This window comes from Solanum lycopersicum, chromosome 10 (assembly GCF_036512215.1).
Source record: "Solanum lycopersicum chromosome 10, SLM_r2.1".
Taxonomy (NCBI): domain Eukaryota; kingdom Viridiplantae; phylum Streptophyta; class Magnoliopsida; order Solanales; family Solanaceae; genus Solanum; species Solanum lycopersicum.
In genome coordinates this window covers 3,422,525-3,447,355 of record NC_090809.1, presented here as the reverse complement: position 1 = coordinate 3,447,355, position 24,831 = coordinate 3,422,525, and the positions used below count along the sequence as shown (strand labels likewise).

Below are 24,831 nucleotides of genomic sequence, written 5' to 3'. Positions count from 1 at the left end.
ATTCTGTACTTTATCCTTTGTGTATGTAGATCGATTGACTAAATCACGTTAAATTTTTATGTCTTTTAATATATTTATCGTTGTCTTCTTACTCGTAGTCTTTCGAGATTTACTTTGCTAGTTTCTACATTTACACCTGCTTATTTTCAATCCTAACAATCTCTTGCTGAACATTTCTTGTCCAAAGTAGAAATTGCAAGATCAACATCCACAACATTTATCTTTGTTGGTTCAATTTGTCAAATCAATAGCCTTCAAATATCGTATGATAAAATCGTCACAATAATACATTTTAAAAACTCTTGTTATCCCAGCATCACAAGATTGAAATTAGTAAGATACTTTGATATATTCGTTGTACTTTATATATAATATTCCTTTTGAAATAAGTAAATATGATACATAAATTAATAAGATACATTGATTTTGCTATAATCAAAATTAACCTTCACTAATCTCAAACCATTCTTTAAACTAATAAATATTAATTTATCGACTAAATAACATCTCTATAAAATAATAAAATTTCAATCTCATCTATATTAATTTATAAAGGTTTTACAGCAATATATATTATTCAAAAATTACGTAAAAAATTATAAATCACGATTAACAACCTTAAACATTGAAGAGAGATACAAAAAGTGCGATTGACCCCCAAATAAGTATCACATAATTATGGATATATTAGTAACATATATTGTTTAAAAATGACATAAAAATAATATAGATCATAATTAAAAAAATTAAAGAAAAAATGTACAAGTACCCCCTCAACCTATGTTCGAAATTCCATTGACACACTTGTACTATACCAATATTCTATTACCCTATGAACTTATTTTATAAGTAATTTTTGCCCCCTTTTAGTCTACATGACACTAATTTGAAAAAAAAAATCAATCAGCGTTAAACCCACAAAACACGTAGGCCGAAAAGGAATGACAAATTATTAATAAAATAAAAAATTCAGAGAGTAATAAGACCCCATTATAGTATAAGTGTGTCTCTAAGATTTCAGAGATAGATTGAGAAAATACTTGTACACTATTCCAAAATTAAAACTAAAAGACAAAAAATATTATAGATTCTAAAAAGTTCAAAGTATCATATAAATTTAAATAAGAGAGTAACATATATTATTTAAAAGACATAATACGTAAATGTGCCCTTTAACGTGATTTCAAATCACATTTATAACCTTCAACTTTGGATGTGCACAAACACACTTAAACTTGTATAAAGTTGAACAAATAGACACACACGTCCTACATGTCATTTTTTGTCCTACGTGGTGTCCTACGTGTATTGTATCATGTAAGACTCATGTGTTTATTTATTTAAAAGTTATATAGTTAAAATATTTGTTTGTGCATTATGAAAGTTGAAGGTCAAAGTTAAAATTTAAAGCTAAGTTTATGATCCAATATATATATTATGCCTATTTAAAATTTGTGATACTATAAATCACAATAATTAATAACTTAAAATACCCAAAGGTCATATTAAAATTGAGTTGGACTTTCCAAATTCTATCTATATCAGATAATTTAAGATAAAAAAATTAAGATAAAGAAAGAAATAATATTGAATTTGTGCTAGCAGGCACATGTGTCTAGTCTTCTAGTATATAGAAACAACACAGTTTGAACCCTTGTTATGTACACGGGTTCGAACCTAACCATGTGCGAGTAAGTTTTTTCCCTATACGTAAATGGACACAAGTGTTCAATACTTGTAACCTGGCAAATAAATATACATCTCAATTCTGGGGACTCAGCTAATCCCCCGAAAAGTACTACAAGAATCGGTAACGAAAATCGTTTAGGCAAAAAATGGAGTTGCCACAACCATCAAAACAATGAACTAATTATATGGAAATTCAATAGGCCTATACAGTAACAATTTACAAGTTCCCTTGCAACTGCGTGGTCGTGGGAGTCGGAAATGACACGGTGAAAAATATTGACATACACTCAGGGTTCAGTGTATAGCCTCGTATTATAATCTTTGATCAAGACATAGTACGTATCTCTGATTATCGCTAAAACAACGTTACCTTAGCTTAACCTGTGATTTTGGTATTTGTTTGCGCCGTCGTTTACGTCTTCGTCTAATTGCTTTAACTTGATCCACCACCCAGTTCTTGTCTTCCTCCACAGCTCGTTCCCACCGTTCCTTAAATATTTGTAGCTCATACATAGACTGTCGTCGAATCTGCACCATATGAATACAATTGGAAAAAAAACTCTGCAGTGTCTTCTGTGATAGCAAATCATAACCAATTCTATTTCTTTATTAAAATGTGTAGTAACTCAAGGAGGACAGAAGCAACAAAGTTAGACCCCCAAAGAATATGGATTCAAATCTGTTAGTATTTGACAAAGAACCTATTTGACAAAGAACCTAACGGAATTTAACAAGCAGTAACCGGAATCAAAGTTTTGCAAAATGGTGTCAACCGGTAATAGAATGTAGCTAGATAACTGATGCCACAACATCCAAAATATGTGGGATGGAGTTCATGGTACACTAACTTAAGTCTTACCTCTGATCGCACGTCAACAACGTGTCTCTGTAGGCCAAGAGAAAAGAAATCAAACAAAAGTAGGCAATCAGCAGAAGTTAAGCGTCGAAAATTTCTTAAACTGCTTAAGCAAAGGAGCAGTAGGATGTCACATACCTTCGTAGACTCTTCAAGATTTGAAGGCTGCACAAACATGAACTAATTTTAGCGGTGCAATAGAAACAAGCATACAAAGTCATAATATCGGTAAGAGTTTTAAAGTTATACACACTGCAGTGTAAAGATTCTTGTGCGGTAAGTGTAATTACTGTTTTTATTTAACTACCAATTATGAAATGCTTATCATAGTTATCTACCAGTAATCGATTTATAACGATTGTGTCGATATAGAACATAGAACTTGAACAGATCGAGTAAATATAGTAAATACGACTTTAACTCTATCAGTAATAAATAAACAAACATTCAAACTTGGCCTCGGTTGGCAACTAAGCAGTCTAACTTTGGGAGCACACATGTAGGCACTTGAACCGACAACTAAACGCTCCAACTCGTCCTTATTGTCTCTCGTGGCATCAGATGCTGACATGGCACGTCAATTTTGGAGGTAGATTGATGATACTGATACAATGGAGACGAGTTGAAGTGTCTAGATGTGCATACTGAGTAAGTTGGAGGGTTTAGTTACTAGCTGAGGTCACGTTAAAGTGTCTTATGTATGTATTACGTCTAAATATCATCCTACACTGAAGTTTGAATAAGAACCTGAATGCAATCATATACGACATGATAACAAACAGAGAGAACAACAACGTAGTGTCTTAAAACTCCAATTAAAACGGATACAGTAACGGAAGGTTACCTTCTTCAGAGATGGCCCTCCTAATGTTTGAATGCCCTGGTGGACGATATATTCACTATCAACTACTCCGACTTTTTTGTTTCGGTCTCCCTACAATAATTTCAAGTTCCACATAAATTAGAATCATATATGCATCCACTACTTCCAAATAATAATTGACAGCACACTAAACAGAATTCTTCAATCCCGTTAAATAGCTTAAATGAGAACAACTCTCCAGAAACTAATACATAGCTTGCCGTTAACACACAAAAAGCTGCCCTGTTCATTGATAAAAGCTAAGCCGTTGACGGACAATTCATAAGGTTTTGACTTAGATGTAAATGACGGTTTAGTAAGAAAAGATGAAATTGCAAATGTTTTAACGGGCATAATACATATATTGGACCCTAAACTTGACTTCAAATTTTAACTTTTGACCTCCAACTTTCATAATACAAAAACAAGCTCTTTAACTATCCAACTTTTAAATAAATAAACACATGAGTCCTACATGGCAAAATACACGTAACGTAGGACACCACGTAGGACAAAAAATGACATATAGGATGATATGTAGGACATGCGTGTGCGTTTAATCAACTTTATACAAGTTTAAGTGTTTACTTGTGCACATCCAAAGTTGAAGGGCATGAATGTGATTCGAAGCCAAGTTAAAGGGCATATTTATGCCGTTTTAACAAGTGAAATTAAACTGAAGTATAACCAAGAAGCCACAAAGAAGTGATCTAACCTGTGCACAATAACCAAATTTCATGTCCATTCCCCATCCATGAACGAGATCATTCTGATGGAAAGAATCAGTAACCAGAATTCAGTTACAGTAGGCTTGAATCTGTACATGCGTTGAAAACGAAAGCAGGTAAAATAATGAACAAGCTGACAATTCCTCAGCATGAGACGGTGTAGAACGTAATCCCACAAAGTTTGGAACAGAACTGGAAATGGGAAGCAGCTAGTCATGAAGATTAGCAAGTGCACAATTTCACGATGATATAGTTAACGGTTGCATTTTAGCTAACGCATTGCCCTCAGAACAATCCTCCGAATATTAAGTTAGCTTAAACAAAAATTACTTTTTATCTCGACACGAACTGTAGTCAGCTCCGACAGAACCAGAAGTTTACCTGTATAAGATGCCAAGCACACACCCAAGCAGATATTGAAAAGACTGGAGCCATCCCTTCCACAAATCTGCAGATAAAGAATATAAATGATACACATTCCCGTAGATATTATCAAAAAGATATCATCAAATTCAACATACACTTGAAGCAAGATTTTATCCAAATTATATTAATTAATGTCGAGGAGAATGCAAAAGCTTAACCAGATTGACAAATGCACACGGCTCATAACAATTGTATGTATAAAGCTCACCCACTGCATGGAGGACCTTCACTTTCACCTGAGCATTTTGTACTACCTCTGCTATCATACACTCGTCTGTTTAAATAAGAAGTGCATTAATATTCGCCCAAAATATTCCAAAACATTAAATTTGAGGAGTCGGATTATAAGTGCTCAACCTGTGGAACCTTTTTCTCTTGCTTCTTATTGTGAGTCTATGATGTATTTCAGTTGAGTTCCGGTCCAAGGCTGGCTGGGAAATTTCAAGTCCTTCTGATTTAACGATTTTGAGGTACCTGAAAAAACAAAAGTATATGGGAAAAAAAAAATTAACATCCAGCAAAAGTTGATTGAACTATAAAAACAAAAGTTCACCAGGATTAAATTAGAAACTTATATCAAATATGTTTATCTGAAGATTATATATATGTAAATTAGGACATATTTTATGCAAGCATTTCACCTTCCAGGATGGAAATTCTTCACGCCCAAATCTTCATCCCAAAGGAAAATGTAATCGTATATGGAAACAGCAGCAGGATGTAAGAACCGTTTTGCAAACCACCTGCGTAAAAAGGAATTCACAACAGTACCAATGAGTTCTACTACTTCACAAGTTTACAAGCTGATCGTAATTTTCACGAGAAGAAAGTTCAGCATAAAAGGAGGGGTTCCAATCGTAGAGAGAATACGAGATTTGTATTTCAATTAATTTTTCAACATCAAACGCATTAGAGGTTATTAACAGACTCACTTCCAGCAATGGAAACCCCGACTACTACTCTGCACGGTTTCTCTATTGAAGAGCAGAACAATCACTCGTCCGCAAATTAAGATACTAAAGACCCCCACCCCCTCCAGTCATAGTGAATATCAGCCTGCTTGATCTCCCCACGGGATTAGGAAGACAGAAGTCGCCGTGTTCAACTACACACACTTCAGCTAATTCGAAATCATTCACAATGTTCGTACCATTTAGTTTGGTTGTTTGCAACAATATGAACGGCTTCTTTACTCCATTTGAGGTCCCACCAGCCATCAACATGTCCATCATAGTGAAACAAGATGATTGTAAAATTCTCTGAAAGAAACTGAATTGAAGTAAATCACGCATCAGACATGACTGAAAATCAGAAAAAAGATTAGTCAATTACAAGTTTTCCCAAAAACAAAGACGAGTAAGATGTTATACCTTTTGGACAAGAGTATCGACATTCTTCTTTTGTTTAATACCAACTGCCATTGCCAACAGGTTACGAGAACTAGAAACACTATCCTGAAAAGGGTAACATGGAGGGAGAAAAACTGAGCGGAAGAGAAAAACTAGTAACAATGATAATAAGAGATACTAAAGGAGGATAATATATTTATTCAACACTTAATGAGTAGAGAAACACCTTGGACTTTGAATTACTTGTAGACCAAAGAGGCTTTAACTCTAGATCCGAACTCGCGTGGATAATACCACGAGGCAAACTGTTGAAACTTGTAATATCTACATCAGAATCCTGGATGCAAGAACAGAATGCATTAGAGTGACAATTGATACAAACTGTTATCCACAAAATACTTCAGCTCATCAAGAACAGGAAGCTAATAAGCGTCGGACAAATTTATATATAAAGAAGAGCAAAAATGCAACTACCTTCGAAGAATAAAATGGATCCGATTTCGACTCCATCTGAAAAGGTACACAAGGAAGTATGATTATCAGGAATGTGGCTGGTTGTATAGTTCTCGGGCACAATGTAACGTATCTCTACTTTTCTCACATTCAATCATATAAATAAACGGAAAATTATGTAACGAACAAATGGTAGCACCATCATACCTCCGTTTGTCGATACTGATAGTTAGTGGTCCTATACACAATCAAAAACATAATTGTACATATAATCCCCATAAAAGCAATCTGCTTCACCTTTACTCCACATGTTGCCTGCAATTCCGCTCCTCAATAGTTCAATATACAGTAAACTTGGATGTTCCAAAAGAGGGAATATATTATTTGTGAGATTTTAATCCCACTATGCATTCACATACCCTGTCAACAAAGACACTCTTTTTCTTCGTTGACGACACCGCCATGATAGATGCTCTCATAGGTGACTATGCTATGATATAACAAAGGTTGCTCATTACAAGCTGCAATAATAACAGTTTGATAAACAAATTAGTGTGGAACAGTAAAAAGTGTTTACGAGAAATAGCCTATTTATGTAAAAAGTGGATCAATATCTACAACATGCTCCTTGTTTGACCGTACTGCAATAATTCAAATTGTGCTCTGATGTCCAAACAAAATTTCGGAACTTGGACTAGTTAATTGGGTATAAGTGCAGCGCAAAGCAGTATCTCGTGGCACACCATGTGTTCTATGCTATAAATCTATAACGCGGGGAGAAAGAGACTAAAAGGCTTTATATTCAGTGCTCTACAAAACATGAAGTGAGTTACTCACGCGCACACCAAGTCAGGGCACTCCACCGACCATCATACAACAAGTCACATTTTGTATCCCCGTGGCACTACTTGCTCGTCGTTTCTGCTCACAACTACCGGTGTCATCACGATCGAAAAGAGGTGCAGCTACCAACTTCTACTAAGGCTGGCCATAATGTAATATGAATAAGAGAACTGAAAACAACAAGTGTTCAAGTGTGAAAATGCCATGTCAGGCACACAACCATGAGAATCGAAACTTAAATGTCGTTTGGAAGACCTATTCAAGAAGCTTCTTCCGAGGCCCGAGCAGATCCAACACTTCTTGACACTGAAATAATTGTAGTTCTAAACTCTAATGTCCTCTGGAAGACCTATTCAAGAAGCTTATTAGGCTTGAGCCGATTCAAGATTTAAACTTTACGGATTTTAACACGGGTAACAGTGGAATAATTGTAACTATGGGTGGCAGATATAGTATCTATTAGAATTCTTGTGAGCGGAGACCAAAAAAACACTAGGTGATTTTTCCTATTTGTCCTAGCCTTGGTGGACAGAGTTATCTGCGACCTGTAGGAGGTACAGGTATCCCCTGAAATTTAATCGAGGTGCGCGAAAGCTGGTCCAAACCCCACGATCATGAAAAGGCTCGAGAAAAATGGAACTAAATATAAAGGAGATATCATAATTAAAAAAAATAAAAAAACAGGAATACAATTCCAGAATTAAGGTTCTTGCATCAAAATTGAATAAACATTTTTTTTATTAAATTTTGCATGCAGGCATTAAACAATATATATATATTTATTTATTTATTTATTCCATTCCACGAGAAATATAAGCGGACAACAACAAAAAATTCAAAAAATTTCAATCCATTGAGTGATTACTCAACATCTCTAAATTCCAAAAATCATCAAAGAACACAGAAAAAAAAATTAGTAAAAAAATAAATAAAATATCCTCACCGAATTATCAGTATTTTTCTGCAAAAATAGATTTCATAGAAATAACAAAGTTAGAACTCAAACTTTTTTTTATCCAAATTTAAAAAAAAAAACAAATCACATTTAATGCCGATATCTAAAAATGAAACGTATTAAATCCATTTGAAGAGTTAAAAATCAATTAATTAAATGAACTAGTAATGTCTTAACAGAAACTTTATAAATTCAAAATTCTGGAACAATTAAATGAACAGAAAAAAACGTTACTCGTGACTTTTTTCAATTAAATAGTACACAATAAATATTTCAGCTCATGCATCTGAAAAAAAAAAATTTAATGAAAGCATAGAAGATAAAGAAACAGAGAAAATACCTCAAAATTCAGATGAAAGTCCCCATTAAGAATAATTTTATTTTTATTTTTTAAAAAAAAAGGGATATAGTATATCACCGATTAAAATGGGGGGAAATGTGTATATAAAGAGTTTGAATTTGTGTAGAATGAGTGTATATTTTATGTATACAGAGATATGGAGAAAGGGTCTTTGAGTTTGAGAGAGACAAAACTGTTGAAAGTGCCACGTTTAATTGGAGCTTAGACACATGTTACCACTAGGAAAAACACACCGCCATAAAACTTGCTTTGTCTTTTTTATATTTATAAAAAAAAATTCAAATTTACGTGATACTTTTTTTTTAAAAAAATTATGACAAGGAAAATCTACGGTCACTATACTTTAGGGTGCGCACAGGAAAAACCCTCGATCTTATGCAATAGCTCACAAATTACATAGAAGAAGTAACTCGCATTAAATAAGCCCGGGCGACGAGCTCAACCAAAAATTCAATCGCCTTACCTTCGTTGACAAGAGATTTCGAACTTGATACTTCCATGTAGCTCAAACCACTGAAAGATTCTAACGGATATTTACGTGACACTTTTTATTTTTTAAAAATCAGACAATTTGTATTTAATTGATATTTTGCTTATGAAAATTTCAATTTTTAAAAATTAAAATTTATATATTTAAAAATTATGTAAATAATAATATAGATCATGTTAATTAATAATTCAAAATATATATAAAAAAATTATTATTAAAAATTGATATCTTTGAATTTCGAAATCAAGAAAGGGCTATATAAGTGGGAGGAAGGAAGTATTTTGATTTTTATTGATGTGACCACCTTTAAAAGTTTTTAACGAAATTTTTTTTATTATAATAATTTATAAGTCACTAGAGAAGAAAATGTTAAATTTGGACAGATAAGACAACATGTTTAATTCTAATTCATATGATAACTAATCTTATTTTTCAATTATAAATGGTTGTTAGTAGGTCAGTCTCAACAATCTTAATTACAATTATGATTTGTTTTGTTCATGCAGAATTATATAATTAGTAATAAACATAACATCTTCACTGTTTTGTTAGGTTATCAACAAAAAATTTTTGTCACAACTTAAATTTATATATAGCTTTTTTTAAATTCTTCTTCACTTATTCGACAATTATAATTTATATGAGTGAGATGGTAAGGCGAAATGAAATTAAAGGAATTGTAGCATTTTCATATTTTATTTTAAAATTAAATTTAAAGGATATATTTGATCATAAAATACGATAACACTAAAATAACTATTTTCTTGACTCTATATATTAGGTTTCTATCATGAATGAGAAAAGGAAAAATCTATAGATATTTAAACACAATTTTTGTTTTGTATTCCCAATTTCTTTAATATATGTAAAGACAATATATTTATTTAAGTTCACGTCTTAATTTTATGTTTTTTGAATTTTTTCTTTAATGTTAATGTCAAAATTTTCTAACGTTGTCATCTTTGAATTCAAAAACACGCATTTCATTTTAGTCAATATTATTTCTTACAAAATTCTTCAATTCTTCTTACGTAACCCTCTCATAAAAACTTGATACTACTATTTTACTTGTCCTTATTTACATATATCACATACATACATACATACATACATACATACATACATACATACATACATACATATATATATATATATATATATATATATATATATATTTATATTTATAGAGTAATTTTTGTTCGAACCAATATTTTATGATTCTAATTATAAGGTTTACGTTTGATTTGCTCAGTCAAGAAAGACATTAGGTGCTTATCGCGCCTCCTTAAATTATAGACGTGACAAACTTTATATTAAAAAAAAAAAAATCATATTTTAGAAAGTATAAGTACATTTTCGTGTATAGTTAAGTATTGTTTATGGGTATTATGCACTACATTTATTATTTTATAAATAAAAATTTAAATTCCGATACAAAATCTTTTCGCCAAATAAATATTCAAAATTTAAAAAATACTAGTACTAAAAATATGGTATACAACAAATGTCTTTGGACCAATCAAATATGTTGATTTGACAACTAATTTCCAAATTATTTAAAGGAAGTATAATAATAATCACAAAAAGTAGTAATTAAAGTAAAAGCTACTATTGGCAGTAGGTGTTTTTTTTTTCCTTTTTTCAAGATGTAGGTGGAGCTTCAAATATAAAACTAGAAAATTTGTATTGAGCATGTAACTTAAATTAATCATTTTTTCTAATTATTTTTGTAATTATAATGATCACAAGAAGCAATACTAACCAGATGACATTATCTTTTAAACTACCCATTTTTAAAAATTATTTTTTCGTATATATTTACTCCGTTAATATTGACCTAACATATTATTTCTTAAAAATCGATAAATAAAATTATCTAAATATGATATATTTATATCGAGAAATAACTTTAGTTATAGATGATATAATACTGATTGACGAAATTTACAGCAAAATCAGTATTAAATCGAAGGATCAAGATTAATTATTTGGAGTGTAAGTTTTAGTGTTTCTATACTCTGAATATCACATTATTTTATTGTCATCTATTTATTCATATGTATGTTATATAGTACTTTTCATTTCACATTATTTTTGTTAGGTTTAATGCTCTTTATCTGTATTCTCTTTTTCAAACTACTTAAATATGCTTTATTTTAAGCTAAAAAACTATTAGAAATAATAATAATTAATTATATTTTACTTTTTTATTTTTAAAAATAACAATTATTTTAAATCAGTTATTTTAAATGAACACTTCTATTAAATTATCTAAATTCCATATGAAATAATCTTTTTTTTCTTTAAAGTTGTTTTATGGGAAGATCACATCCAACATAAATAATGTGAGTTGATGAAAAACCACGAGTGTGTCTTTGCCTTTTGTATGATAAAATAAAAAAGGAACAACGACCTGTGACTTTTGATAGGGATTTTTTTTTTTTTTTTGGTTTTGTATTTTTAATAAAATTTGTTTTAATATAATCACTCAAGCTATTTTTAAAAAGTAAATTATATTAAATATATTTCGTGTAACAAGTTCGATTGAAAAAATATGGAGAACTTTTAACTTAAAACAAGGAAATTTGTTGGTACTTTTTATTACGTCTGTGATCGTACTTCGATTATCTAAAATATTTCGACATAATTCTTCATTTTTATTTTTATTTTTCGAAAATGATCTCTCTATCTATTGATAAAGAAGAGTAATAACAATAATTACATCTTGATCACAAATAAATTGGGATATGGATTTTGATAGGAACAATTTGACTAATTTACTTCTATTGATATAAATTTTTAAAATTCTTTCACTAAATTAATTACTCTCCTCAATAAACGTTCATTCCGTATTTATGTGTCTTTTCCATCAAATTCAGTTATATTTTATTGAAATATTAAACAGCTTTATTTTTTTTATTTTTCAAAATAATTTTTCGGGTTCAATTATTTTTAATAATAATATTAATAATGATAACTAAAAGGACAAGAAGGAATATTTAATTTCCTCCTTTTAACTCCATATTGCAAAAGTCAATTCTAGTCCTATTATACTCCCTTCCACCACAATTATTTGGTAGATATATTTAAAATAAATATCAAAAATTAATTATCAATTTAAATAATTAAGAAATAATTAATTATTTTTTTTCCAATTTTGCGCTTAATGATAGTGTAGTTCAATTGAAAAGTAATGTATTCTTGGTATAGTAAGTTTATATTAGTCAAATTCACCTTGTATTAAATTTTCCTGAAGGGGTGTGCATGACATTACCATGACAAACACTGTGGATTGAGGGAAGAATTTTCGTGGATATTATTGGTTGTCATAGTCACATACACATTGCGCTTTAATATTCTTTTTCTTTTTATGACAACAATTTTAGCAAGTCCACGAAAACACACAAGAAAAATGGATGTTTTGTCGTCCAAAGAAAAACAAATTTTCGACACAAAGTTTGTGAATAAATGATTATTTGATAGTGAGCAAGGAATATATATTGTTCCTAATTGGTTGAGGAATGAACTGATGATTTCCTTATATGGACTTGATAAATCTTCTCCTCGTGAGCTAACTTTTGAGGTTGAGTTAGGTCTAGGTGTCATATCTTTACATGATATTAAAATCAGGTCCATCATGTTTGGACTCTCGGTCCAAGCTCCAACCTAGGCATAAAAGGGATATTAGGGTGGATTAAAGTCCCACGTGGTCGGGGAATGGATTGGCCTCCTTATATGAACTTGGACAATTCATTAGATATTTTGTGGATGTCAACAAAATATCATGAGTAAATCGCTCCCGATTGTTCAATCATTTGATTTTGGAACTCCATCATAATTTTTTTTGAAACTCTACCATGAAAACCACTGAGCTAAGAAATTTATTAATTAACGCATCAATGAAACTCCATCATACTTTTGGCTAAAAACCTTTTTATTACTAGTAGTTCCCTGAATATGATTCAGAATTTAGAAATAGCATATACTCAGATCTGTAACAATGAAGAAGTCTCCATTTTATAAATGTCTAACTGAATTTGGAACTAAGTATTAACTTGTAATGATCTTCACATTTGGAGTCTAGTTGCAAAATGACCATGAAAGGTATAGGGTTGGGGAATGGGGAAGAAAATTTGTACATGAACAAGAGGACTAAGCAACCTGCAAATCACCTCAGATCAATGTTCCTCCTCAAACGGAGTTTTAAGTCGTGTATCTTGGATTAACAGATCCATCAACCGATCCCCACACGGGCTTGCCATGTCTGTTGTACCCTTTCTTAGCAGCTGGCTTCGCTGCGCCCTGAATCAATCAAAAAGCTTATTGATTTGATTCATCCCATTTCATTTATTTGGGCGAGAGGGAGGCTGTGAGTCACCTAACAATGACTACAATCGAGCCTCGGAATCAGCATCACTTTGTTTATGATCATCTCATCGAATGATTCCTGCAATGCTATTTACATTGTTTCAAGAATTGGATTGAAGTTTGAATTTGGAGGGACGAGGGCGAGCACTTCTTGGCTTCACGGGCAGATTACCTGTTGTTGAGAATGTGAGTTGAGAAGAAGTAGTTGTGTGGTAAGAGCTTTTATAATGGTCATGATATACTTTAGTGACGACGTCTCTGAGAGCCACAGCTGACTTGTGTTCTGTCGTCCTCTTCGAATAAAATACAATGGCGTTGGTTGCTAGTAAAAGTAAATCCCTAAAGAGTTCACCTGGTGATTTGATGGAACAGCTGACTAGTCTTGATCTTACAGTTTCAATATCCATATGCTGCTTGATCATTTCCTTGTATTTAGCTCTTTTCTGACTATCACGACGATGCCTAAAGACCATAGCCGCTTCATTCTGTGTGATGGAATTGAAAATTGCCATCAAATCCTCATTCATCAACCTAGATAATCCTTCTTTATCATCCTCCGTTGCAGTAGGCTTAATACTTGGGTCGCAACTGGTTGATGTGTCCTTACCGTTGGAAGGGGAGATGCCACTGATTGAGCACACATTGTCGCTCTCCTGAATACTCCTTTTGACATCTGAAACGACTTCTTTCCTTTTTCTCTTACCTTTTCTCTTACTCAAAGCCCCTCTTCCATTTCCATTGGTAGTCTCTGCTTGATTGCTTATGTTTAGTATTTCATCTGGCTCACAAGACTCCGAGCATTCTAGCTTTGAGTCTATCTCATTAGCCGAAGCTACTGCAGGACTCTCAAGCTCAGGCGAAAAGTTAGTCCTAGTACTGTCTAGCATGAAGTTGCCAGCGCATATGCCATCTTTGCCAATAGATTCCATGCATTCTGACTTTACACGAGCGGGAGATTCAGTGTGAATACAGGAACCATAATTAATCTGAGAAGACCGTTCTTTCTCAGCCTTCAAGCTTTCAATCTTTGTGATGAGAGACCTGAGATTCAACACATAAAAATTGAGCTAGAAAACTTAAACTGAAAGGACAAAGTTCTCAAATCAGAAACCGCCTGTTAAGCTGCGGAAATCTACATACACTCAGTATGGTCAAGAAACTTAAAACATGATGTATTTGGGAAGCACAAACTAAAGACGGAGAATCATTATACTAACCCAATTGAGCTTTCCGATTTCTCCAATTCTCGCTTCAGTTCTTCAACTCGTCTCTTTCTTAGCTCTTCAAACCAAGCACTAAGAAAGCGAAAGGTAATAAAATGAAACATCAATTAGAGTAAAGGATAAAGTCCTAATGTGTAAATTTTTCTCCCATAACATATCAAGTGAAAAGTAACCATAAATCAATCCCAAACCTTAATATACAACAACATACCTAGTGAAATCCACAAGTACGGTTAAGGGCATAGTAGAGTGTACGCATACCTTACCCCTACCTATTGGAGGTAGAGAGGTTGTTTCCAGAGGACTCTTGGCTCGAATACCACATACCAAAGCATAGTATCGATCTTAGGCATACTAAATTCAAAGCCAATTCTTTTGGCACGTGCTACGATTATACTAGTATAGCAGTCATAAGATGAACTAAGCATTTTTAGAAACCATAGCTGTGACATGAACTCAATGCAGAAAATTAAATTAGCTCATGAGTTCGAAGAACTTGACTCACTTGCAGCCCGCGTAACGCTTTTGTAAATCCTCATACTTGGCTTTGCAGGCCTGCAATTAAGTATTTTTTTTTTCAAATCAACATTTGATAGATGTAATTATATGCTTTATAAGATAAGGATGGTGAATAAGAGGAGATCAAGAAAGACAACAGGCCAGTGAAATAGATTACTTGTATCATTTCCCAACGGTTTCACTATATATGTGAAACTAGGTACTGTCCTTATACGGGGCAATCTCATGTATCCTCAATGAGCTATTCCTCTAGAATTTATCTGCTTATAACATTACAATGTAATCTCATAAGTGAGGTTTGCGGGAAGGGTGGTGTGCAGTTTCCATCTTTTTCTTAAAGAATAGGAGCGAGACTTTCATAGTGAAGGGAGAGGCGAAGCCTAGTAACACAGCATCATGGTTTAGCCTAGCCCTGACAAGCAGTTCACCGCTTTCACATGGCAGAACCCATCACAGCACAGAGAGTCTGGCGCCCCTATACACTCATATCTCGACTTGACAACCAAAATTGCGGAAAATGAAAATTTATAGATTGATGGCGGGGATTAGGTATTATTCAAATTGTCAAAATAAGTGATATTGTTGATTGGTACGCGAATAGAATTCCTTACTTACACTTTCTTTCTATTCGCTGGCTTACCCTGTATTTCAAGAGTAAATATCGTAATGAGGAATAGTGGTTACCTCTAATTTTTTGTTCTATTTAAAAGATTATTCATCAACACAAACACTATTACTTCACTACCACTTGTCTTTGCTAAATTGATTTGGGAAGACGGGAAAAAACATTCATTCATTTAAATTTCTGATTAGCTAAAGTTACGATAGAATAGGTTGTTTTTTAAATAAACTCGGTCTCTAGCGTAAAATCTTTGAAATGAGAAATGTTAATAGAGAACCAAACACAATACAACTTTGAGATAGTATTATTTATAAACATAGTCTCTATTTTAAAACAATTTATAATTGACTTATCCAAATTAGTTACTACAAGGGCCACCACAAAATCTATTTTCTTTTCTACATAAGAAAAAAAATAAAATAATTTTTAAAAGTTAGGTACTACATTAATCGTTATATCAAATAGTAACTCATATTATTAGACCAAACATTAGTATTCACTTTTACTAATTTATTTAATAATAGTCATTTTCTTAAAAAATGAAGGGTGGAATAAAATATTTAGAGTGGCACTTAACGTAAATTAATGTGAACCTGAGGGGTGAAGTAAAAGTTACGAGAACGAAGCTCCAAAGCGACGACGTTCCAGTCTTGTATCCCATGCCGGAGAATAGCGCCACCTAGGATTAATTCCTCCCACGTACCCCACATCTTCTGTCTGGGCCCCACTTCTTCCCTCATACGTGTACGGTTCTCAACAGTCTCCATCCACGTGGACGGCTCAGATGATTTTAAAGGAATCGAAGTTTAACAATTTTGTACCATGCGCACGTTAGCTTCAACCACCACCGGCACCGGAGAAACTGACCGGGTTTAGAATATTTTGAACCGCGTGCAAGTTAGCGTTAATCACCGATACGATCACGTCGGCGCTACTCCGATGAACTTGATCGGTAAAAAAAGAGGATTTTCCGGTGAGCAAAAAAGTGATTTATTAGAAAACTTTTGTGAGGTGAAGAAGAAAGAAGAAGAGGAAATCTGATTATACAAAAATGGTTTTTAATGGAAAAGGAAAAAAAAAAGATTGAAGAAGAATATGAACTTTTTTTGTGTTTCAAGTTGAAAATTGGGCTTTAGAAATGAAATCTGAATTGGGCCCAATATTGGAGGAGCCCAAAAGAGACATCCTATTGCTTTTCTTGACTTAATAGTTATTGGAAAAATTACTTAATAATTACTTCTTCTTTTTTTCTTCATTTATAGCAATACATAGTAATACTGTGATAAATCTGCACTAAAAGGTGAATTATGCATGCAATACAGATATACTATAAGAGTTATATGGTAGAATGTATTAAAAAAGGGATAGTGCACAAGTACCCCTCAATCTATGCCCGAAATCTCAGAGACACACTTATATTATACTAAGTGTCACGTAGGCCGAAAAGGGGTAATAGGACCTTAGTATAGCATAAGTGTGTCTCTGAGATTTCGGCCATAGGTTAACGAGATACTTGTGCATTTTTCCTTAAAAAAAAGTAATGTATGCATTAGTCTCGTGTATTATTAGTAACTTGTTTGGTAGTCTTTTTCAACCTATGTATAACCAACGTTTGCATTGGTTATACACTGTATTGTGTACTAAAGTGTGTATTGATAATATCATGAATTTCTAGGTATTAGCAATGTAATAATTTTAATGCACCATTAACTTAACCAAAGACCCAGTTGCCCTGAATATCTTTTTTTATAACTTTTCCACCGTAATAATGAAGTGTATTTTTGTAAATAATATTTTTAATGCACTTTATTTTAAAATGCATCAAACCAAACAAGAGAAAATAGTCAAATGTCTCCCTAACCAATCAGTAAATTCTTCACTACACACTTATACTTCACGGGAATTTTACCCCTCTGAATTTTTTTATTTACGATATTTTGTGACCTTTACATGTTGACCTGTCCAAGAAGGTCAATACACATTTTGTAGACGCGTAAGGGCTCAAGAAAAAAGACATAAAATAACTAAAATTGAATTAAATAGTCCATGTGACAGTATCTCACAGGAGATTATATAATTAATTCATTTTATTTTGTTATTTTTCTTTTTTATATCACAAAATCGTTTCATGATTTCTTTAAGTTTTTCTCAAAGTCCTTCAACGATGATCTTCTAAATATCGTCACTAGGAGCTCCAAATTAGTTTGTAGCTACTGATTTATGCTTATAATCATACACCAACTTTTTTAACAAAACATTCACCTAATTCATAAGAAACTTTAATATACGAATCTCAAAAATGGAATTCAAGTTTTTTCTTAAACCCCTCATAATTTCAGCAAACAAAAAAAGTAAACCATAATGAACCAACAATGACGAATTTGAAGTTTCACTTTCTAATTTTATTTTTATCAAATTTGCTTTTCACTCCCGAATTTGTGAATACTTATTTATGGATTTTTGTTTTTGGGTTCAATTTGAAATTGGAAGTTTATGTAGACTAGCTATGGAGTTGTCCTTTTTCTTTAATTTGGTGTAGAAATTTTTTCGTCATTTTCTCTTATTATTCTCTAAAGAAATTATTAGGATTTTGAAAAAGCAATATCTATTTGAAAATATTTTTCTTAATTTTAGTTTCTAGGCTTGATAAAAATGAAAACTTTCCTAATTCTATAGGGGATTATTAAATTATTATTTGGATTAGATTTAAAATTTACAAGTAAAAGAATTAAAAAAATGAATACACATTTTTTCATCGCGTATGTTGTACATCGTTGACATAAAATTGGTTATGACTTTTTAGGGAAATGATTATTTCATATTTAAATAGTTTATGAGCGTAATAGGATCCAGTATAGAATAAGTGTGTAGTTGAGAATCGATTAATAGATTGAGGGTTTTTTTTGACTATTTTCTCGACCTAACAATGCATAAAACTAATCTATGTTTAATTGCTGCAAGCATAATTAATACGTGTACTGTTAATTCAAATATTACTAATACACTCTATTTAACATTATTTTTACATATACTACCAATAACTATCCTTTATTTTAAAATATGTTATGCTTGTTTGGTAAGAAATTGAATAAGTGTATTAGAAGTATATTAAAATATGTTTTAAATGTATATTATCCATTAATAAATCTTGTACTATATGTGTTTATAGATTGTTCTCTATAATATGTATTAAAATTACATTATATGCGTTCAAGTGACAAAAAAATGTTATTGTTATAAATGATAAATATTATTTAATATAACATACTATATATAATACTCTTTTCATTTTAAAAAGAATAACCTAGCTTTTGTTTTAATCTGTTTAGAAAAAAATAATCTTTTAATCAAACTTCCTTTAGCACCGAAAGATAAAAGGCCTTGTTTCTGCTGTGTACAGTGGAAAAATAGAATAAGATGGAGCCTACCCATTTAGATCACAAGATTATACGACATTTTAGTACATTTGACATAACTTTAAGTTATGATCACAAAATTAAAAAAATTTATTTACCTTCTTAAAATTGAAAAGTTATGTACATTTAGTTATCATGATAATTAAATGTATTTGACTTTGATTTGAAATTTCTTTTTTGTTCAAGACCGACATTATCATCATGATAATTAGAAGCAACCTAAGCTGATAATTTTTTTCTTTTTTGAGATTTACTTTATCATCATGATAACTAAATGCATTTGACTTTGGCTTGAAAGTTGATTTTTGAAAAACAATTTTGATCTTTTTATTTGACCAACGCTTAAGATGTTTGGACTACCTCCATCATGGAAGCTTGCAACAATAATATGTTTGATGTAATTAGCAAGTGAGATATGAAGAGACGATGCGAATTCTGAGAGGTAGCTTGGCTAGTAAAAGTTCGAGGATAATGTTTTTCAGGTCGTTAGTTCGAGCTCTAGCAGGGTCACTAGAGGATTACAAATCAATCGTGTCTCTAGGGCTCCGTGAAATTAACTTTGGTAACATCCGCCTTGAAACAGTGGAACCCGACGAGTATAGCTAGTTGGATTCACAAAGCTATAATATCCAAAAATCACGTAAAAAAAAGGAAACAATGTGAGTATACATAGTTACTAGCTCTTAACTTTTAGAGATTAAAAAAAAATAATTTTCAATCATAAACTCTCGATTCAAATAAAAAATATTAAAAAATAAATGCGTAAAACAAATATAATAATAAAAAATAATCACGTTGAAAATAATGTAAACGAAAATAATATAACAATAAATAATATAATAACTAAAATATGTAAGACTTACTTCCAATAAGGAGGCTTATGTATAAGTAATTAATAATCTAAGAACACTTACTAGGGCAAGTGAAAAGATTAGGATGAACAATATTATTATTGATGTTTAACGTTCTTAATCGCTTAAGCTTTATAAATTTGGTAAAAATATCATATAGTTTTATCGATTTAATTTTAATTTTAAAAAAAAATATAATTTTTTTAAATTTTATAATTTTAAATCAAATATATATAAAATATATGAAAAAGAATATCATTAGAAAAATTAAAATAAAAAAATTGTCAATTTTTATTAACTTCTTAAAAAAATTTAAAATAGAAGTAAGATGAAATAAATTGAAATTATGAAAATGATTATTATTATTATTATTATTATAATAACACTGCAGGCAACACGCTATTGATGTCAAGATCAAACATGAGTCACACACTTGGCGGGTACGTAAGACCAAATAATTTAAGGATTTTTCGTACATCCAATCTTATTTTTTTATAAGTGAAAATTACGCGGTTAAGTAAATTTTTATTATTGAATTAGTCATCATAGTTATAGTTTGCAATAATTATTACTTGCAATTAACATTAACCATTAATTACGTGAGTTAACTTTGAATTTGTATAATTAGCCTTTGTGTAATTCACCATATTTATATTATTCGCAACTAACAATTATCCGTTTGATTTGTATTTGTATATGATGATTTGTATTTTTGTATGATGATGATTTCCTTTAGTTTTTAAGTTTTATCATCATAGACATTCAATCTTTTGTGTATAAAATTTTAATGTTTGTATAAACGTGTAGTTTTCGAATTTTGTATGATATGTTTATGTTTGTATTAATTCATATGTTTATGTTTGTATTAATTCGTTATTTCGTGTTTTTATTATATTTGTATAATTTCAGACTTTATATTACTCAATTATACAAAAACACGCGAATTATATAAATTTACCCGTGAATTATACAAACGAGATGTGAATTATGCAAATTATTGCCCTCTCTCACTTGTCTCTCCTACCTGTCACAATCTCGTTCGCCTTTCTCATCCCTCTCACAATCTTGCTCGCCCCTCTCCTCCCTCTTACAATCTCGCTCGCCAAATATACAAATACATATGTATATCAGTTGCATATATATAATTATTTAACCGATATACATATTCCATTCACCTCTCTCCCACTCTCTTCCCCCTCTCGTTCGCCTCTCTCCTCCATCTCTCAATCTCGCTCGCTTCTTTCCTCCCTAAAACGTTACGAATCGTAATTAGCAAATTATGGCTATGAAGCCGCATAATTAAACTATTTTTAAATGACTGTATACAAAAATTTCCCTTTTTTTAATTGAAAATATCAGCATATATGTTTTCGTCAATTTATGGACATTGAAATTTTGTGGTAAGATGAGTTCATTTCGAGTTGGGACTCTACAAATTGTGTTCAACTCAAATAAGGATTCTTGGAGCCTACTCAACCCTAAATCCTAGTTTATGCCTATATAAAGGGTATTAAATTCACTTAAAATTCATCTCGAAAATTCCATAAAGAGATCAAGATCTCAAATACTCCAGAAATTGATGGATTATTCATATACAGAGGTCAAATCTAAATCATACTAGTTTGAGAATACGCCACTAACGGTCCTCGAATCATGAATAAATCCTAGGAAAGTAGAATCAAGGGATCAACAGAATTGTACCTGCAATCTATCTTGATCAATAAAATCGTATTTCTTCATATTTTATTTGTGATTTTAATTTATTTTCTGTGACTTTAAAATTTGTTGGGAACAGTCTATACTATGCAAAATTGTCGAGAGTATTTTCAGAATTTCAAATCTCTTTATCAATGTCTGCCTCATCCAACAAATATATATTTAGTAGTTGATAATTTGGTCTCATTCAATAAAAGAATTTTTAATCAAATTATCATTCTTCTGGGGTTGATTTAAAAAAAATTATAATTTGAGGCAGAAAAATCTATAAGAATACTTACAATATGATTTGTTGGCCTTGTGCTAGCATAGGGCTTTGCATCTAGTAGTACTAATATTACTCTTAATCGTTTTCCCTGTAAGGATTATGATTTAATTAGGGATTTAATCAGTGGATAATCCCTGGCTATGTTTAGCTTGGGAAGTGTCTAGCTAAATCAAATTTAATTTTTAGCGGAAATTAATACGATCTTGGTGCTCATTTTCTTGTAGTATATCGAGAAGCTTATCATATCGTTTTAACTAGGTACGAACTTTAAGAAAAAAAGAGTGATTTCTGAAACTTGTGATATAAAATAAGTGAGAGATGTTTGTGTGACTATAAATCATTTTATAAGGATATGACTTAAATAAAAATGTATCATTCATTTTGAAACCGACAAGTAAAGAAAAATAAGTTAGAGATTTAGGAATAATACTACTACTAAATTCAAGAAAAATTTGAATACAACCATAAAACAATATCTTTTTATTCATGATCCATTCAACATTGGGAGGCACAAAATAGCAAGAAGACACTCTCTCACACATATTACTCTTTAAATGTCATATTATCAATTATGGTACACAGAAACATTTGGCCTTGGTTCGAAATCTTTTTCTTGCTTGAGACCAATATTGTCATCATTGTGATAACTAGATACATTTGGCCTTGGCTCGAAATCCTTTTCTTGTTTAAGACCAACATCGTCATTACGATAACTAGATACATTTGGTCTTGGCTCGAAATCTTTTTCTTGTTTGAGAGGAACATTGTCATCATCATGATAACTAGATACATTTGGTCTTGGCTCGAAATCTTTTTCTTGTTTGAGAGGAACATTGTCATCATCATGATAACTAGATAAATTTGGTCTTGGCTCAAAATCCTTTTCTTGTTTGAGACCAGCCTCATCATTATGGTAACTAGATACATTAGGAATTGGCTCAAAAGATAATTTGTGACAATCAGTTTTCTCTTTATGTGGCTGAGGCATAAGATGTTGGATTGCTTTAGGCATTGGCTCATCTTTCATCACATCTCTCCAATATTCTCCAGGATCTTTTCTTGCATTAGTGTACTGCCCAAAAAATGAAAAAGAAAAATTGGTTATTCCCAAACTAGATATATATGGATCAATTAATTCTTCATGAGTACATAGTTCATACTTGGCATAATGTTAGTCTCAACTTGATACATTAAAAAGTTAGTCTCAACTTGATAAGTAGTATTTGTACATCAGTCTAGTGTCTAGACACTTCAATTTGGTATCAGTTGACAAATTAATAAACGACTCCAACCTATCCCCATTGTATCTCCTAAACACCCAACTCTCATGTGACACATAAATTCTAGAGGTATCTACAACGCATTAACATTTTGTAAGTTGAAGTGCTCGAAATTGAAGTGTTTACGTGAAATAATGTTAAATTTGGGTGTCTGTTTATGTATCAGTGGAATTCAAAGAAATTTCAGAAATATATCAATATTCATGTTACATAGGAATAATCAGTTCAAATGAAATGATTCTTGTAACCATGATGTTCGAATTAATTTGCGTGCACTTTGATTAATTCTACGTAATATATATTACTTCTCATTCATAATAAATATCAAATAACTTTATCCACTAGATAGAGAATGACGGATATCATCTAAGAACACTTACCAGGGCAAGTGAAAAGAGCAGAATGAGAGCAATATGTGATTTCATAATTTTAAAAGTTGTTGTAATTGATGTTTTGCTTAATCAACTTGATGCATAGATAAGCTTTATATAGAGAGAGGTTGGGATATAATAGGAGTAACTTTTACAAATAGACATTATAATAAATTTAATTATACTTCATAGTTATAGTTTGCATATTTTACGAGTGATAGCTATGGTTAAAGTTGTCTTGTTTGCACAATTCGCAGATTTGTATGATTTGCAGTTTTATATAATTTCCGGATACATTTGTATATTTCAGTTATTTTTGTATAAACTCAAAATAATGAATTTATATAACTGAAAATCTCGAAAGTGTAAAAAGTTATACAAATTATTATATACAAATTCTGAATCATACAAAAGTTACACAAATTATATTGTACAAATTCTCAAAACTAAAAAAATGAGCCGCGTATTTATTACTAAAAATAAGTCGCAAATTACAATTTAGGCAAATTAGAACCATATTAACTAATTAATTTATATATATTTGCTTATATGCGTAATTTTCCTATATAATATAATTGTAATTATAATAAAACGATATTATATTGTAACTAAACAACAAAGTTTAACGTGATTCATGTACACCCATATAGTACGTAGGACCAAAATAATAAAAGATTTTTGGATATATATCAAGATTATGTCTCTATACCATCAAAATAATTAAAGATTTTTGGAACATATATCACGATTTTATGTCTCGAACTTTTTTTTTTTTTGATTGAAAATATAGTGCAAATAATTATTATTACTCGTAATAAATAAAACATACATACCATATATGGTTGGCTTGTAGTAATCAATAATCGTCACACTGTCATAATTAATTGTCGACCAAATCTTTTATATCTTATTATATTTTGATATGGTTGTTATAAATACATTATTATAATGCACCACTTGCTCATAAATGTCTTTTTGGTGTCTAATTATTTGTATATTTTTTTTAATTATTCTTAATTATTTATTCATTTTGATAAATTAAGAAAGTTTAAAAAATTTATTCATTACATCTTCAATTAATTACTTTGAAAAGATTGAATTTCTTGAAAATTTTAATTTTTTAATTCATCTACTTCATAATTCATAGAGGTCAAATGATTAACCCGCTATGTCAATAATTATTTT

General features: G+C 31.1%; 3 protein-coding genes across 6 annotated transcripts; all 3 read right to left on the bottom strand.

Annotated features, from left to right (window-relative positions):
- Window positions 1-1,564: 1,564 nt before the first annotated feature.
- On the bottom strand, window positions 1,565-8,761 carry LOC101254342 (uncharacterized). 3 transcript variants are annotated; one of them, XM_026028004.2, is made up of 17 exons: window positions 8,502-8,761; window positions 7,201-7,347; window positions 6,783-6,884; window positions 6,571-6,678; window positions 6,385-6,420; window positions 6,137-6,247; window positions 5,932-6,015; window positions 5,712-5,830; window positions 5,203-5,304; window positions 4,919-5,035; window positions 4,770-4,835; window positions 4,517-4,583; window positions 4,123-4,176; window positions 3,390-3,479; window positions 2,684-2,710; window positions 2,549-2,575; window positions 1,565-2,217 (listed from the first exon to the last, which is right to left on the bottom strand). In XM_026028004.2, the coding sequence occupies exons 3-17, from the start codon at window positions 6,840-6,842 to the stop codon at window positions 2,056-2,058; spliced, it is 1,230 nt and encodes a 409-aa protein (XP_025883789.1). In that variant the 5' UTR covers window positions 6,843-6,884; window positions 7,201-7,347; window positions 8,502-8,761; the 3' UTR covers window positions 1,565-2,055. The 3 variants fall into 3 exon arrangements, with proteins under 3 accessions (XP_025883789.1, XP_010327022.1, XP_010327027.1); XM_010328720.4 differs by lacking the exon at window positions 7,201-7,347; XM_010328725.4 differs by lacking the exons at window positions 2,549-2,575; window positions 7,201-7,347 and having other exon boundaries at window positions 1,708-2,217.
- Window positions 8,762-13,007: 4,246 nt separating this feature from the next.
- On the bottom strand, window positions 13,008-16,845 carry LOC101244908 (uncharacterized). Of its 2 annotated transcripts, XM_004248055.5 has the most exons (4): window positions 16,338-16,845; window positions 15,109-15,158; window positions 14,598-14,675; window positions 13,008-14,421 (listed from the first exon to the last, which is right to left on the bottom strand). In XM_004248055.5, exons 1-4 carry the CDS (start codon window positions 16,509-16,511, stop codon window positions 13,482-13,484), a joined length of 1,242 nt encoding a protein of 413 aa, XP_004248103.1. In that variant the 5' UTR covers window positions 16,512-16,845; the 3' UTR covers window positions 13,008-13,481. The 2 variants fall into 2 exon arrangements, with proteins under 2 accessions (XP_004248103.1, XP_069145862.1); XM_069289761.1 differs by lacking the exon at window positions 15,109-15,158 and having other exon boundaries at window positions 16,338-16,821.
- Window positions 16,846-22,446: 5,601 nt separating this feature from the next.
- On the bottom strand, window positions 22,447-23,814 carry LOC101245207 (organ-specific protein S2). The gene is made up of 2 exons (XM_004248056.5): window positions 23,656-23,814; window positions 22,447-23,067 (listed from the first exon to the last, which is right to left on the bottom strand). Exons 1-2 carry the CDS (start codon window positions 23,698-23,700, stop codon window positions 22,561-22,563), a joined length of 552 nt encoding a protein of 183 aa, XP_004248104.1. The 5' UTR covers window positions 23,701-23,814; the 3' UTR covers window positions 22,447-22,560.
- Window positions 23,815-24,831: the final 1,017 nt, after the last annotated feature.